This window comes from Bactrocera latifrons, unplaced genomic scaffold (genome assembly GCF_001853355.1).
Source record: "Bactrocera latifrons isolate USDA-ARS-PBARC rearing strain unplaced genomic scaffold, ASM185335v1 scaffold_8, whole genome shotgun sequence".
Lineage (NCBI taxonomy): Eukaryota > Metazoa > Arthropoda > Insecta > Diptera > Tephritidae > Bactrocera > Bactrocera latifrons.
Window position 1 is genome coordinate 3,191,668 of NW_017537489.1, and position 18,336 is coordinate 3,210,003.

The following is an 18,336-nucleotide window of genomic DNA, read 5'->3' on the forward strand; positions in this document are numbered from 1 at the left end:
GAATATCGAAGAGAGAGCAAAAATGTATCGATTGCCTTGTACTACTGTAAAGGTTTGGCCTCTCACCGAAAGTGAACTTGTGGCACTACGACACCATAGTCAAACCCATTATGTTGTATAGTGTCATTATGTGGGGGAGAGGTTTATAAAATACCGCACTCGCGAAAAGACTTAAGAGCGTCCAACGAACAACGATGTGTGATGCACTAAGGTCCACTCCAACCATGGCACTTATCGCCTTCTTGTTCATATTGCCCGCAGACATCGTTGGAAGGTGTATGGCTGTGAAAGTTGCTATCAGAGTTAGAGAGTCTGGGTTCCTAAAGGGGCACGTGTAGGAACACACGGAAATTCTCATTTTAACATCATACCGGATCGCTTGGTACTCCGCATGGAGTTGCCACACCGAATTCTGGCGGCTTCTACTCTGCCCATATACCGGCGAGGGAGTTGTGTGTAGGAAGAAGCCGTTGGAGGAGAGGGCAGTGAGCTTCTTTAACGATGGGTCAAAGTTTGGGAGGAAGGTTAATGGAGAGGTTTAGCGTCAGGAGATCTCTATCAACTCCAGCATCACACTTCCTGACTATTGCAGTGTCTCCCAGGCCCAGGTTGCAGTCATTAAGGTTCACTGCTCTGAATCCACTCAGAAAGCAGATCGGCGATGTTGTGCGTGTTATCAATAGCATCGCGTGTCTTTTATGATTAGTCTGCTATTGGTGCCAAGCCACAACAGAACCGCAAGAAACTGTAAAGCTGATGAGAGGGTAAGAAAAACCATTTTAGAACCGCTAGCGGTAGAATGGTAACGGGTCGGTGCTGCCGTATCCTCTTGTATTTCACTATTAGATAGCTGAGCTTCGCGAAAGCTAGAAAAACACAGGAGTTGTTATTTTCTATGGCTTTGTAAAGTAACATATATAACACTCCACATGCGATCTTTGATAAGACGTCTAACCTAACCTAACCATTATGATTATACTCACACTGGCACAACCTTTTCACATCGTCTAAATTTATACCAAATGTTTTCACAAAATGACATCAAATTCAAAACTCACATTCAGTTGAATGGCTACGTTAACAAAAAAAATTGTCACATTTTCACAATTTGAGTGATGATAAGCCACTAGTAATGCTGCGGTCAAAGGGGAAGTGTGATTAATTAATTTTTCGTGCTTGAATTAACGAATGCTGAAGTTGAAGGGATGTCAAATTTTTAATTTTCAAAGTTCTTAAAGGTAAGTATTCGGCACGAGTGATGTGGAAGAGCACATCTTCAACTTTTCTCGACTTTTTTTTATTGTTATATGATCCAATGCACATATGATTGTAGTATGTATACAAAGTTCTCTGGAATCTGTACCTGCAATCACTTCTATCTACAACGAGTTCTTCACCTGAACGCGTAAAAGTAATGAAAACATTTGAAAAATGCAAAAAATGCTTTGTAATTCAAACCTGATATCGTTTTGTGTCGCAAATCATAGGAATTGTATTATATGCATATATTTCTCTGTTGTTTATGCACAATTGTCTTATAGAACAATTGCTTTACTTTTTCACGGCGGCTTATATGGAAAAATCTCGATCACGTACAATACGGACAAAACACCGCTGATATTTACATGTGTGTATGTGCGTGCGCATACTATTCTAAGTGCTTTAATTAATTTAATAAAAAGTTAAGAATTTTATTTCATTTATAATTTATTCTACGTGGACAATGCTAAAATTTCCACAACACCTTCTACGTAGAAGGTAATTGCCATTACAATACAACTTATAATTGGCTGATTTATGCGTTGTGTCTCTCCAGAGAATTGACTTCCGCATATGCTGACAAATTTCATTAAAATTCACTTAAAATATTAAATTAAGTTTTTTCTACATTTCAATGTGATATTTTGCTCATAACTAGCCGAGTGCATAAAGTAAACGGTTGTCGGCGTATTTAGGCTAATTAGTGTTATCGTTTATTAATGACCATTACAGCACGAGTAAACAAATGTGAGTGTGCGAATATTTTAAAAATATAAAAAATTATCAAAAGGTTGGTAGGAGCAGTATTTCAAGAGGCACGTAGGTTTATATGAGGCTAAAATCGAAGCTGTCCATGTATACTCGTATACGAGGGTGATCCAATAATTATTTGAAGCCTCGGTAGACGACACCACTTTAGCAAGAAATAGAAGTACATATAAGTTAACACAACATTTTATGAACTTCTACATAAATTCCATTCCCACATTATATGCTAGAAACATACAAACCGTTTGCATACTTTGGAGTCCTATTACAACCAAAAGTGCAACTGCGCTAAACGCGCATCCGCTAAATTCTTAAGTGAGCGAAACACGCGCAAACCCTTTTAGCTGACCAAGCATCTTTGGTCACGTAGGCCGGCTCAAGCATAGGTTAGATTATAAACCTTAAAGTTAAGTGTTTTCAGTTTTTTAATAAAGCTCAACAGAAGCACATAGTGCTGCTTATAAAAAACGCATTGTTTTATTTTTTATCTTATATACTATCTTAAAGTAAATTGTTGTAGATGATTACTGTCAAAATGAGTACCGAATCGAARTCGTGGTCTGTGATTTATAAAATATAGAAAAAGGGCAATATCGTCGAATGTTTCGAATATAAATCGCGCTTTAAAATCAAAGAGCTTTTGGAATCTGTATACGGTTTTTCTTCTTCTTCTAAATATTTGTGGTAATCGACGCTAAAATGCCCCGAAAGCGGCTACTACTAAGAATAGGTTAGGTTAATCTGGTAAGCCAGGCATATACCAGTTTAAATCCTTTGCGAAACCAGATGTATTTCAGTTAGTAAATCCATGAGTAGTAGTCATCCTATAGGATGAATTTGCTTGACGAGAATTAAAAGAGACCACACAATCTATACCTACCCCAGTGTACCGTGGGAACCCCAGATGCTTGAGCTTAGTCTTGCTAGATAGCTTGTTGCATCGGGGTTTAATTTTCTTTGACATCTTTCTGTGAAGATCGGTGTATAGACAACGCATAGCTTTCGAAATGTTGATCATGTTTTCGGATGTTAGCCGTACACCTTTCTTGGCAATCTCGTCCACTATTTCATTATCCTCGACGTCTTTGTGGCCAGGCACCTAGTAGAACCGAAGTTATTTACTTCTGCCAATACTTTCCACTGCTGCCCTGCTTCCCAAGATACTCTGGACCGATTTGCGATACGAGCTTACTGCCTTGATTGGTGCTTGGCTCTCTACGTAGATGTTGACTCCAGCTTCGCAGCTTCCACAATAGCAGAGAACTCAGCTAGAAATATAATACAGGGGGCCGGCTACTTAAAACGCTGCCTTATGCCTAACTCTGGACAGTATACTCTTGACCAAATTCATTGTCCATTTTCCCACCAAAAATAAATTGTGAAAAGTCGCTAGGCTGTGCTTGTCCGGATAAAAAGCAGATACCCAGATACAGTCCAACATTACTCGGGAAACCTACATCCAAGATAGGCGAGGACAGACATTAATGATAAGCGAGATAACAAAACCTCGAAAGAAAGCGAGAACAGTCCTTTCGACTCGAAAGTTTATAATCGCAATTTTTGGAAATTACAAGGTATTCTCTTTGTATCTCGGGGTATTGACTAGTGTATGCGACTGTTTTACGTAATTCGAAAGAGTTTCTGCATTTTTTCGTGGCCATTGTGTCAAACTTGGATCCACTGGTACAAAGTAGAAACCAAGGTAGACTTGAAACATTGAACTACACTCTTCGAAAATACTTCAAAGAAGGCCGCAAATAGATGGTCATCGTATTTTGGCAGTTACAAGAAGTATTCTACATCGACTACTGGCAGAAAGGCAGAAGAGGGTTCCACTATAACGTATTATTGGGCTGATTTGATAGGTCTTCCAACTCGAAAACAAGTCGGGGTATATTTTCGCCGTCGAATTGGTTAAACTGAGCTATTTATATCGGATTTCTTTCGACGGACAAAAATTTGAGTCGAATAAGCGTTTGAAGACTTTCAGCAGTTTTTGTTTTACAGACGGTTTAATGAAGTTGGAGGAGAAGCAGACTGAGAAAGAATCGCCGTTTATAATTTTTTTTTTTTTTTTTAATTTTTCTTTTAACTCATTTTTGAACCATCCTCTTATAAAAGTGAATAAGTGGAAATATTTGGCAGACTGTCAGTTAAAGTGCCAATTGCGATTTTTTACATTAAGCATGCCAGGAAAGAGTATCGCATTTACAACAACTGTGTGCTTACAAGGACTACCGCCATCCTGTTTGGCTGCCAATAACAAGTCCAATTGAGCGAACCCGTATCGATAACGTGTGGAATGGAAATTTACTCAATAATAGCGGGTTTTTTCATGCATACTCGAGCCTAAGGTCATACTATAGTACGGATTTATGTATGTATGTATGTGTGTGTGCGCGAGTACATTTACATATTCGTTATGACGGCAATTTAATTATTGTTGTTTAAGCATTGAGATATAACTACTCACTTATTTTCCGCAATTCCGCTACAGTTCTGTAACTGTAAGTTATGATAAAATTACAAACAACAACTAGCGAGCGTTTAGTTAGCCACTCATAAGGTACAATTGTAGAATGCTTTTTAATGAAATTGCAGTGAAAAGGAAAATTTTCTGACAGCCATGTGCTTAAGTCACTAACTCACCGCATATAGGCAAATATAACTGCTAGTTGTTGTTGTAATTTGTCAGCTTGTTGCCTTGTGCGGCGAATGCCGGTCGTGTTGCCGGCGTGTTATACAATAAAGCAGCGGCAAAGCAGAGAGCGAATGTGGACAGAAATGCCCAAAAACATATGTATATATACATATATATATATACATTATATATAGTAGGCGCTGCTTGTGCTAAAAATCGCTGGCTCGCGTGCGCACACGGCATTCATTCAATCGCACATTTATGCGGCATTTTGTAGGGAAATGCAAGTTTGCTTGCTGCGCCTGCGCAAATTTAAACCAATGCAATGCATGCTTGTTGTTGCTGGCCATTTTAATCAAATGTAAATAAAAGTAGAAGAAGAAGCAGAAGCAAAAAAATTAAAAATCAACAGCGCTCCTAACCGAATCTGGCTGCTCACTAACTCGCTACTAAGCAAGAGTTTATTAGTTGCACTCCGGCTTAGAATTGTCGGCTGCAAGGCTGCTGCGCGGCAGGTGTTGAGGTTGAGCTTGCGCGATAGCGCGCACAATCAAGATTTCTGTGGTTACACGTTTTTCTCGCGGCATTAGTTTATGTCACTTAAAGTGGATAGTAAATTTTTAACAAAATACGAAATTAAATAAAAACGTGTTTAGTTAAACTTATTTATATTAGTAAAATGCAGGAAGACGCAAACGTTTTTATACCCTGAACAGGGTATATTACGTTTGTCACGAAGTTCGTAACACCCAGAAGGAAGGGTCGGAGACCCTATAAAGTATATATATAAATGATCAGTATGTCGAACTGAGTCGATTTAACCATGTCCGTCTGTCTGTCTGTCTTTATATATACGAACTAGTCCCTCATTTTCTCTTCAAGAAGCTGCCCATTTGTCGGAACTGCTGATATCGGACCACTATATCATATAGTTGCCATACAAACTGAATAACCGGAATCAAGTTTTTGTATGGAAAACTTTCACATTTGACAATATATATTCACGAAATTTGGTACAGATTATTTTCTAAGGCAGCAATGTAATATCTGAAGAAATTGTTTAGATCGGATTACTATAGTATATCAAATCAAATGCTTGCATGGGAAACTTCCTCATCTTCACTAAATTGGGTATGAGTTATTGTTTATAGAAATAATGTAATATCAGAAGAAACTATTCAGATCGGCTCACTATAGCATATAGCTGCCATACAAATCAAGGGCTTGTATGAAATTGGCATGGTTTACAACTTAAGCTTACAATATAATCTCCAAAAAAATTGTTCAGAATGGATTTTTATAGCATATAGCTTCCATACAAATTGAACACATAGTTACTAACAGAAATGCACCTGTGAAGGGTATTTAACTTCGGTTGCACCGAAGTTAACGTTTTTTCTTGTTTTTAATTAAAAAAAAAAAAAATTATAACACTCAATACGAAATTATAGAGTGAATCTGGAATGTCTAGAAAAGATTTGAAATTTTTGATCTGAAATGCATTTTACTAACCTCTAGCATTTACTAAGCAGGTTAAAAAGGTTGTACCTTTCTTATGAAACACAGTCACTAACTTCATTGAAAGCATATATTTTAAAGTTAGACAGTTAATACGGTGGACGCCCAAAAGCTTTTTATTTGGGCAAAACTTCAGCGAAATAATTTTTTATCTCCGCAAAACGGACCAAATTTCGGGTAAAATTTAATTTCTAACCTGGTAATTTTTTCGACCGCAGGTCATTATACGCGCATTGTGTTAGGTATCTTTCAAAAAGTATTTAGGAATCACTGCAGCAGTGAAATGCCTCTATTTTTAGCGTTGTCTGAGATATAAGTAATTCGAAAAATATTTTATCCCTTAATAATACCAATAAATTATTAATATTCTTCGAAATTATTCTTTATTATATACATGGGATTATTTTAAGGTTTACATAATATAGTTGTCATATTAACTGATGGGATAAAAGTTTCACAAAAGACTTGATCAAACATATTATATCAAACAAAATGGCTAGAAAGGACTCATTTTAGCTTTTAACTTCAACTTTTCCCACAATAAAAAAAAAATCAGTTAATCCGCGTCATAACCACCCATATCTTATTTCTATAACATTGCTACCCATAATTGTCTCTATTTTCCTAGCAAATTTGTCAGATTTGACGCTAATACAATTTCGATTATTCACATACAGATTTTGGCCCCTACAAATTAGCGCTCATTTAATAACAAAAGCCATCGAAACTTATTGTTTACCGCTAAAAACGCTGTTACGACATTGCCACACAATCGCAAACGGACAATATGCTGCAAGCAACGTAAATTGCCTCGGCAAATACTCATCCAATTGCTATTGCTAATTTCTTACAAAGTCTTCAACTCGACAGCAACAGCAATAACAACAAAAATAATACAAGCAAATAAATTAAAGTCGACTGCATGATTCTGCAAATACTCGAGACCGAGGTACTTGCGGCCGGCTTGTTTACTGCGAACGCCCAGTAGCAGCTGCTTTTCGTATACAAACACACACATACGCCGACATAGGCAGCGGCATTTAGCATATTGCACGTATGTGTATTGTATGTGTGAGCAGGTGAATGCATTGAATGCACTTTGCAGCGAATGTGTGGCGATTGTTTGGAGTGATAAATAACAAATGGGCAACAAAGAAGCTGTGAAACTTCATTGTTGTTGTGTTTAGCACAACACAAATGTATGGTTATGTTTTGCAGTGCTGCTGTGGTAGTACAAAGTAGTGGTGAATCAACAACAGAATCAATAACAACAACAAATTTGCCACCAAAAAAACTTGAAAGCATAAAGGCAAGAAGCATAAGTGCAGACGATGCGATGGAGGTGGCAGAATTGCATAGGTTGCAAGAAAAATGAAAACACAGCGATAACCGCAAATCTTTGTAAGATAAACACAAGACCATCAGTATTGCCAAATCCCTTTCAAATAAGCTCGGCGCATGCCAAAAATTAGTTGCGCACACGATGTGAAAAATTAGCACTTCGTAAAATAAATTAAAGGTCGAGTACTCGTGACCCGGTCAAGGAAATGTTTGCAATGTTCGAAAATAATTTTCTGCTAAATGTTAAATGGTCAACAGATAACAAATTTAAAAACTGAGAGTGCAGTTCTGGTTTGAAAATAGTTTAAAGAGACACACCTTGTGTGACAGCCTGAAAGAGACGATTTTTGAGAATTCAAACAAAAGCTGCTAGTATCAATTTTTTAAATAAATAATAAATAATAATTTAAGGGTAGTATTAAATATTTTTCGAGTTACACGCGATTTCTGCCGACGTCAAAAATAATGGTAATTCACTGCTGCAGTGATTCTGACCTACGCTTTGAACTCGAAAATGCACCATCTCATACTGCTTGGTTATTCGTGATCTTTCGTCGCATTTTCAACTAATATTGTGCCGCAACCATCACATTCGCCTGATTTAGCCTCGCGTAACTTCTGACTATTTAGCAAATTCACATGACTACTCCGAAGACACCGTTTTGACTCAATTGAGGATATAAAAGCTGAATCGAAGAAGACTCTGATGTCCATTACGACGGAGGATTTTTCCAAGTGCTATGATGACTGGAAAATTCGTTGGCATAAGTGTATTGCAGCGGGTGGAAATTACTTTGAAGGAGATGAAATGGACAAAATTCACCTTTCAATTTGATCACAGTAGTAATACTATTTGAGATTATTGCCATTTTACGAAATATCAATTTTCTTCTGTGTTGGTTCTTATGATACTGACATTTAGACTGATCAACAATCCGCCATTGATTTATGTTTTAAATGACCTTAAGGGTTGAAATCGCAACGAGGAGGACACAGCTGTTTTCACTTCTTTACTTCATGGATGCTTAATTTTAAAAAAAGTATACAAAAAATTAAAAATAACAATAGCCTCTAGACTAAAATAATGTAATTCCTATTTACTTAGTCTTTCGTTAAGTCTCAATCTTTTTTTTATTTTCACGAAATAATAATTTTTTTAATTTCATAAGAACAGAGAAGAGAGTCTCTTTCTAAATAAAATCTTTGAAAAATTATTACCAGAGTTCATTGGATAGAAAGATAAATTGTAAATTTTATACTATTATGTTAAATTTCAACCGGTAATAAACTCCCTGTTAAGTATAAATATTTCTAAAGATATATTAATTCTTTAAAATAATAGACATTAACCTCGAAATATGAATATTAAATGAAATATTACGCATAAAGTGTTTATTTATTCTTCGTAAATAATTAGCGTTCGTATTTATTATAATAAACTCTTCTTAATGCCTTCTAATTGCTTTTAAGTGCTATTTAACAAAGGACCTTTAGTGACTAAAGTAGAAAATATTGCCATATTTATTAGAAATAATCATAAATACTTCCTCATCATCTAATTGGCCTTTCTCCAACCAGAAAGGGTGCTTTGCAATTAATATAATTGTGCAAAACCGCATTTTATTGGCGATAATTCTGACAGATTAGCGCGACTGTTTTTCACTTAAGTGGACTTAGGTGCAACATGAAAAATAATTTTATGCGATTTATTTGATTTCATAAACTATAATAACGACAACTGTGTTTATTCGATTAGCGTCAAATGAATTGCACTATTAACCAATCAGTGTGCTTAAAGGAGTATAATCCCTAGCAGAGCCACACGGCGTATACGTTATATCTATCTTCAATGTATTCATTGACAAGATTTATTTAAGTGTGGATAAAAAGTTTAAACTTGATAAAAAATTTAAATTATATTAAATTAAATAAAGTAAAATAATATAAAATAAAATTTAATTTAATTTAAAAAAAGATATTTTGAAAAAATAAACTAAAATAAACACTGACAAAAAAAAGACACAACAAAATCAAGTAACATAAGTGAAATAAATAAAAAATCCACAATAAATAAAAGAAATAAAATAATTTATGTTAAATAAATCCAAACATTAAGTACATGAAATGAAATAAAATAAAATAAAATATTTAGAAAATTTAAATAAAATAATAATTTTCTAATATTTTTTTAAATTTATTTTGGCTGTGGTATGTTTGCTTTTTTTCTTTCTATAACATTCTGTGAAAAAAAATCTATTTTTTTTTTTTTTAGAATTACTCCCATATTTTCTCTTTCAACTTCCAAACTTATAAAGATTCGTTTAGAATCCCCCTGTATACAAACGAGTTGAAAAATTGCATTCAAATAATCTTAATAAGCTGCAATTAAGCTAATCATAGGTAGGCAGGTACTAACGAGGTCTTGTCAAGTGCAACTCTTTTATGCTGACAGAATTAAATAGCAAAACGTCGTTGTGATCAGCCAATGCGATGGTCAACTGCATGAATGCACACATTTACATTCACACATCTATATATACCTGTATACAATGTTCTATGACTTAAACACAAACAGTTATGTTTATCTAAACCACACTCATTCTATACGAAGTAATAAAGCGATCAATGGCGTCTGTGGATTTTGCAAACAAGTTTATTTATAAATCAGTCATGTATGTGTTAACATGCAGAACCCTTCTTGCCTCACATATAAAGGCGCATAGCATACGTAATGTGTTTTGCCTGGCCACTTTGTTTACATTTTTGCAAATTGCAATATAAAGTTGCTCGTGTGTCTGTGTTTGATTTTGGAAGACCTCGACGCCTTCAACGTTCATGGCAATGTTTTAAGCCCGCTTGGGGTACATAATCTGCATCTGCGTAAGCGTAACACTGCGACAGCTCAACTATGCTAAGTCACAGCGACAGGTCCTACTAGTCTTAAAATTTTGGATTTATTTGCTCGCGTTTTCATTGCCTTGTTTACGAGCAGGTAATTACAAGTTTTAGTGTTTTCGATTAAACCTTGATTGGTTATTTAATTTATTCTGGTCAAAAAATTGTTATGGGTGTTTGAATGTGTGTGGCTAGATTGTTAGTTTGAATGAGATAAATATTTTTTGATTTCAGATAGGAGGGTAGGGTGTTGATTGGGTGCTGATATTGTGATATATTATGACTTAAGTGAGATATCATGAATTTAGTGTTGCTTGAGGAACATGGAAATTAACGTTGACAGAAATAAAAAAAAATAAAATAAGTTAAATTAAATTAAATTAAATTAAACTAAATTAAGTTAAATTAAATTAAATTAAGTTAAATTAAATTAAATAAAATTATATGAGTTAAAATAAGAGTAATAGAGAAAGTCTCTTCTCTCGGGTTAAGTCAAGTTATAAAGGCTGGAAGAGTGTTTTTTAAGGATCGGGATTTAAAGCTACTCAGCTAGAGAATAAAAAATTCAACAGCTAATATTTAAGATTACGTTATACATACATAATACAAATTTATGATTTTTTTTTGTTAAAAAAAAATGTTGTAAAGCATGTTTAAGTTAATATAATAGCGAGTTTATCTGCTATATAATCTCTTATTTCATTTAATACTTTATTCTTATTCTTAAATTTAATTTCTTTCGCAGTTCACATTTCTCACCGTGCGCATACCTAATATAAATGGAAAAAATAGTCGGTGTGACAAATGCTGTTGGTAATTAAGAAATAGTTTGCTCAAATTAAGGGAATCAATTCAAATAACGGTACAGAAATATTAATATTAAAGATCAGGAGAATGACCCAATCTAGTTTGATCTATAAATTTGGTCATGGTTGGCTAAAGTGGGTTTAGATTAAAATCAGTCAAGATAATTATTTCAAGAGACATCGGCAATGCTAACACTGTAACTGCGGCTAGGAAATAAGGTCTTAAAAATTTTATAAAAAAAAAATAATAAAACAAATATTTACATTTTTCAAATACTCTCTATGACTTGCACGACTCAGATTTTCACTCACCAGCTTACATAAGCGCTAAACGACAGGCCAGTACATACAAATTACACATTACTTGTATTATATAGCATGTTATGACACTTTTATAAGATTTTTGGCAACAAGTTTTTGGCTCCGCCAATCGCAGCATCGCCGCAACGTGGACGATCACGTTTATAGCAACTCGCGGCGGCAGACTTCTAATACAAGTTTTCATGCACGAGTCTAGGCAAACAGCTAGTATGGGCAACAGCAGCACTGCGGATTTGTGGTTGGTAGCAATTTAAGTTTTATTTTTGTAATTTTTGTATTTAAACTTTTTTCCGTACGTGAATTTTTAGACTTAAACGCCAATTATATAAGACTGCATTGGAGTTTGCGAAGCGCGCCGCTCGGTGGGACCAAATGACCGCATATAAAATGTTGAAATGAACTTGTGCTGCAGCAACTGTTGCAACTGCCGAAATTGCCAATGCGCGCCAGCAACAAAGGCGAAATAAATGAAATGAAATAAACTGAAAAAGCAAAAAAATGAGAATTGAGAATGAAAATAAATGCAGCAAGCTGCAAATTGCCAAGACTCGATCTTTAGCAATTTTTGGCTACCGCTTCTAGCTGCCACTGCTGCAACTCTCATTAGCCGCTTGTATGCTTGGTGGTGGCGGCTAGCAATATTTGCGCACTTCATGGCCTAGGCTTCGGAAGTGTGCCGTTCGTGTAGCCGCTGAGTTTTGTTTTTAGAATGTTGGATTGCGCAAAGATCGCAGGCTACGCGTAGTAATATCATTGCCACTGACGGCGCCGAGCAAGAAGTGCTATTTTGGATTTAAGACTAACACGTACATATATGTGTATGTTAGTATGTGTGATTGTGGCAAAATTTAACAAGTTGTTGTTTTGTTGTTGTCATTGTTGGTGGTTGTTGTTTAATTGAAATGATATTGACTTTAAAACCAATTGCCATTTTCTATAGTGTGAAATATGTATATTTACATATGTACAAATGCAAACGAACACGCATACATATGTCAAAAATAACATATACATATATGTATATACATAGTTTCCACTGCGCAATATCGGCAATCGAAAATCTTTTGCAAACCGGAAAATTAACTTGGTTTCCTTGAGCAGAATTTGCCTTCCAAACCAAAATATGCAATGTGTGGCTTCTTTAATTGTTGTTGTTTGGGTTTTATTTATTTATTATTATTATGGTTTTTTCTCTTTTGCTTATCGCACGTAGTTAATATTAAATTAATTTGGATTTTATTTTGTTTAATTAAATGGCTTTTGCTTATTTACTTACGGTTATTGATTTTAGCTCCTTGTGATATTAGCATGGACAGCGGGGTGGGGCGGCTGGTTAAATTTGGCATACCACCGTGTTCCCCGCCGCCACCACCCCCACCATCAGATCGATGATGTGTACCATGGCCGCTATTGTGGCCGTTGTGTCCATTATCGCCGGTGGTTTTCACAATGGTGTTGCGTCGCCCTCCGCCCGCCAAACCCAATATGTGATCCCGCGCACTGCGTCCGTATCTGAGGTAGTGTTTTTGTAACCCCATGTTTTAGTGCTGAAATTTTGTAAAATAATAAGTCTAATAAGTTTGTGGCTTATGCATTTGAATAATAAGAGTTTAGCTAATTATTGATTTAATTAGAAAATGTGAAAAGTTTTTGATATAGGTTTTTATAATTACTTCATTTTTTCTTTGTTTTTGTGTAAAAAGTAAGTAAATAACCCAAAACTCGATCGCTTTTTTTTACAAAAAGAGGTTATGCGAAAAGCTTTCGAACTGCTTCATCCTACTACCTTTTTTTCAAGTATTGTCGACCCTTGTCCAATGTGATTTATTAAGCCAAAATTGTAAAAAGCATTTGAGATAGAGCCATTTCTCACAGCAGCATTCTTTTATGAGAGTGAACTAAGCGGTGATCTATTTTGAGATTCCCTACTCTTTTTTTTTAAAGAAAAGACACATAAACATCAAATTTTATTATCATACCAAAGAACATTTATTTTTTCTCGCGAGATCTATAAAAAAAAGGCTATTGAAAAAATTACCAATTACTTGGATAACCCATTATTATGATATTATATTTCCATAGGTTATATATTTACAAATAACACACCAGAATTTCTAATCGATATTTGAAATAGTTTATGGGGTATAACCCTCTAAATTACTCAGTTAAATCAACTTCTGGAGTTTATATTTAACCGAAAGGAAATTTTTATGAGATCTCAGTAAGGTATAGCGGAAAAACTCTTTTAGAAGAGAAATATTTCTTTAACTTAGTCTAAAGAGATACTTAATTTTTTTAAGGAATAATATGAAAGTACCGATTTGATATATTATACATACAAATTACTAATAAAACCTGTAGATGATTAGGTCGATTAACGAAAAAAAAAATGTATTGATGTTAGTAGAAAAGTAAAGAGGCTTTATCGAAGAGTGCAAAAATCGTCTCAAAATTTAAGCAGTTATTCTAGATTTTTCTGAAGCAGATAATATTATATACAAGTATTTATTTTTAAAAAAATATATTTAAATTGCTGAAGATTTTTTACTATAAGCAACCTGGACCTATTAAAAATTTGACATTTAGTGTTTGTGGCGAAAATAAACCAAAGCAGATCAAAACGTAGCTATCCTACAACAAGTTTCGAGGTAATCGTTTGAATTACTTAGAAACACCAAATGGTATTCTGATAATGGCCATCGCATCGCTTGTGGTTAGATTGATTTGGAAACAACACCTCTTTAAGAAATTCTTCAATTGGAGGTAATATATAATTTCATATTAAAAAGTACTCGACAACAATTGAGAAAATATTACTGGCAAATTTTATAGATTTATTGATAATTAAAATGATATATATTTATCTACCATAAATGCTTTTTTTCAGCCACTTTTCCATCAAATGCTTGATGTATAGAATAGTGTCAATTTCAAGCTTTTTAAAATTTTTTTTTTGTTTTTGTATTTACATTTAACATTTCATACTGAATAACTTTTTCTATTCAAATTATCATACATATTTGTTTATTTTTGTATATCTTACTAAATGTGTGCATAACTTTTTTCAGCTTAAATCTTAATGAAATTAAGATCATGCTTCTTTTATAATTTGCATGTGTTCTAATCTTCTATAACCATATTTACATATTTCACTTCATAAGCACAGCATACTGCCTGAATAGCGCACGTTGCTCCATAAACTACGAGCTGGTCACGATTTCATTAAAAATATTTTCCAAGTGATCACAAATATTAATAACATATTTAAATACTTTTGACAATTGTAATTAATTTTATGTGGTTATATTATTATTATACTTTATTTATGAAGAAAAACAAATGTTCAATTGAGATTTGTATCGGAATGCAGTTGCAATGGAATTTGCTGATCATTATTAACATTTTAAATATTTTAAATTAAAGATATTATGTATAAAATATGTTGAATTCATGAGAGTGCAGCTGCTTAAGTGGATAGCTACTATTATATTTCAAATTCCATGAGCTAAAAGACGGCACACCCTATGTATATTACATCCGGACATATGACAGACATTTTATTGTTTTTAATAGGGTAAAACATCAAACCCGCTAAACCTAACCTAATCCCAACTCCAGACTCTTCTACGGAACTACGGAAAAATTATTATTTTTTTTAAAGCAATACCAAGAGCAATTCGATATATATATATAATTTCTCTTATTTATATTCTAAACTTAATATGCCCTAAGTTTGCCACGAAGTTTGTAACACCCGAAAGCAACCTATAAAAAAATGTATATATATGTATATAAATGACCAGCGTGGTGGCTTTAACCATTTCTGTTTATATGTTTATATACTCCCAGTTTTTGAAATATCGACCTGAAATTCGCACATATCCTGTTCTTCTCTAAAAGCTGTTCATTTGTCGGAACCGCAGATATCAGTCCACTGTCAGGTAAAACTTCACCGAAATCGAGTGCTGGTGTGGAGAACTTTTTATTTGACGAGTTATTTTCAGGAAATTTGTCACGAACTATTTTCTAAGCAAGGGTTCAATTTCTGAAAAAATTGGCCAGATCGAATCATTATATCATATAGTTGCCGTACAAATTGAACGATCAAATTGCTGTCCTTATATAGAAGATTTTTTTTATGACGACATATTTATTTTCAGGAACTTTGGCTTGAAATATTTTTAAAGCCAACGCTACAATCCCGAACATATAGTTCTGATCGCACTACTATTGAATGTAGCTACCATACAAAATGACCGGTCAAAATCACGTTCTCTTGTGGAGACTTTTTGTTGTGTATTATATTAAAGTTAAACGTTTTTTGTAATTTTTTTTTTTATTAAAACCAAACAATAGTTGAAGGAGGATGAACATAAGTGTAGAAACTCAATCAAATGAGGAGAGTCTGAGCGCCATTCACTTGGGAGTGGACAAAAACGACTTCCGGTCTTAAACTTGTCTGGGTCTGGGTAGCCAAAAATATCCGTTTAAAGGCGAGTTAAAGTGAAAAGGCGAATCGTTATCCTCAGAGTTATGCGCTGGGTTTTTAAAAGAATAAAACAACTTCGAATGAGAGTCTAAATTTAAAACTCGGCCATAACCGCGTAAAGGTCGTCTACGCCAATAAAAAAGAGCTAGTTTAATATTTTTTTATTTAGAAATAATTTTTCCACTTAAATTGTTTATAATTTGTTTTACATTTCCGGTTCAAGTTCAGCACCATTCAGTTCAAGTTAGCCATAAGTCAATCAAATTTAGTTTCGGTCAGGAGAGTTAGTTTAGTACTATACTTCCAAAAACAAAGCACCAACAATCAAAGTTCATTGGAGGTTTTTATGTTATTTAGAATTTGCACTGTCACTCTATTATATAAAAATATGATAAAATGCTTTTACCGTCTATCGTTCTGCGTCTATTGAGGCAGGGCAAAAGCATATATAAATATTTACGGAAGAATATTTAGTAAAGTAAATTTTTTCACACCTCATTTACAAATTGTATAACGCTTATATTTATTTCAAACTGTTCTTCTTACTTTTCATATATGTTAATGAGCAAGAATTTATATACATTTAGTAAATGTATACCTCTGAAAATTTCAAGATTTCAAAATTTTAAGTAACAACGATTTCACGAGATTTTATTCGATTCTAACTTAACTTAGCTTATTCTAATTTTTTGATAATACAGAGAAAGAAATACATAAACCCGATAAATAATATCCTATTTTTAACTAAAATTTTTTATTCGAAGAAAAGGCAATTCACATGATAAATAAAAAATAATAAGGACTAAATAAATTTTTAATATCCACATTTTTTGAAATTTGACTAAAAACTAATTTATTAAAAAATTATTTTAAATAAAAATGAGTATTTTTTAAATAAATTTTTACAATGAGAATTGTTATAATTTTTTAATGGAGAAAAATTTTTTCGTGAAATTTATATAAATAATTTTCGAATGTCTCACATGCGTTCCTATTTTTTTGTTAGCTAGTGTACATTTTGTCATTTTCAGCGCCATAAAATTTTGTCGCATTGACTCAGCGACTTACGGCAATATATCGTAAAGATGCTAATATATGTATTTGTAAATGTACACGTGACACAAATTAATATTTTTTCTTTATGAAATATATGGTCTTCAATTATTTGCTTTATCACTTGGCGAAAAAAATACTGCGGAAGCTAATGACGTCAAAATAGATGCCTACGTAAAAAATTTAATTTAAAAATGATGCCTGGAAAAATGAGGTAAAAAACGATCTTTCCGTAAAAGGTTTAAGTGATATTTTGACATTAATACTGGAACGAAGTGTTGTTCAAAATTAGCTTTCGGTACTTCAAAGAATGAGGTCAGCAATATTTGCGGTGATTAAATAAAAAGTTAGATGGAAAACCATTGATAGTCTATTAGATTTGCTGCAGGAAGATATTTGTATAATTTTAAATTATTGATGACCAATTTATATCGACCAAATAGACCTGATTCCACTTTAAATTAAAACAGTCGTACAACTATAAGCAAAATATAGTAAGACTTTGCTTATAATTTAAAAATTCTTAATTAGTTATTCAAAATCTATGTATGTACATATTTTTAGTACATCAGTTACTTGTCGACGATCTAAGTCTATGCCTCCTTTATACTAAGGTTCAATTTCGACAATTGTTTACTACTGACCGTCTAATTAACTTTAAGCGATTTCAAAACAATTGCTCAGTTCAATGTACTATGCACACACACATATATCCGTACATCGCTATATAAGTATATATAGTGCATACATAATATGAGTGTACCTCAGACTCATCTATTCAGCTTTAGCAAAAAACCACTATTTTGTTATTTGTCTTTCTCGCGTCAGCTGCTTTCCTTCGAATTCGCAAATTTATGAGGCGATTAATTTGTAAACACATACATTCAGTTATAAAAATGTCACATCGCAAAGGTGTTAATGTGTGCAAATCTATTTTATTTATTTGTTTAGAAAATTAAACATGTCAAAGACTTTACTGGCATTAGTTTTCATATTTGTACATGGTTATGTGCTCAAAATCTGTTACCGACTGCACACCTCGTAAAAATTTTAAAGGCAAATTGCAATGGAATGGCTTGAATACGAATCTGCGGAGTAAAAATAAGGGAACAAACGCAAAGTTATGAAAGTTATGAGTACATAAGGGTAGGCCAATAAGACACGCATAGACTAGTTTTAGTCCTCTGCGATGCCAGGTGGAGTTCAGTTGTTAAAATCTGATAATAAATAATAAATACAATATT

At 33.6% G+C, this 18,336-nt stretch overlaps 1 protein-coding gene across 2 annotated transcripts in view; it reads right to left on the bottom strand.

Moving 5' to 3' along the window:
• Nucleotides 1–18,336, bottom strand: part of LOC108976699 (lysosome membrane protein 2) — an 81,300-nt gene that overhangs the window by 31,602 nt on the left and 31,362 nt on the right. The window contains exon 1 of one of the 2 annotated variants that reach the window (XM_018945955.1): nt 12,827–13,088. In XM_018945955.1, coding sequence (XP_018801500.1) covers nt 12,827–13,088 — 262 coding nt within the window. Of the gene's footprint in view, nt 1–12,826; nt 13,098–18,336 lie in introns of those variants that run through there. The other variant, XM_018945954.1, reaches the window with a different exon arrangement.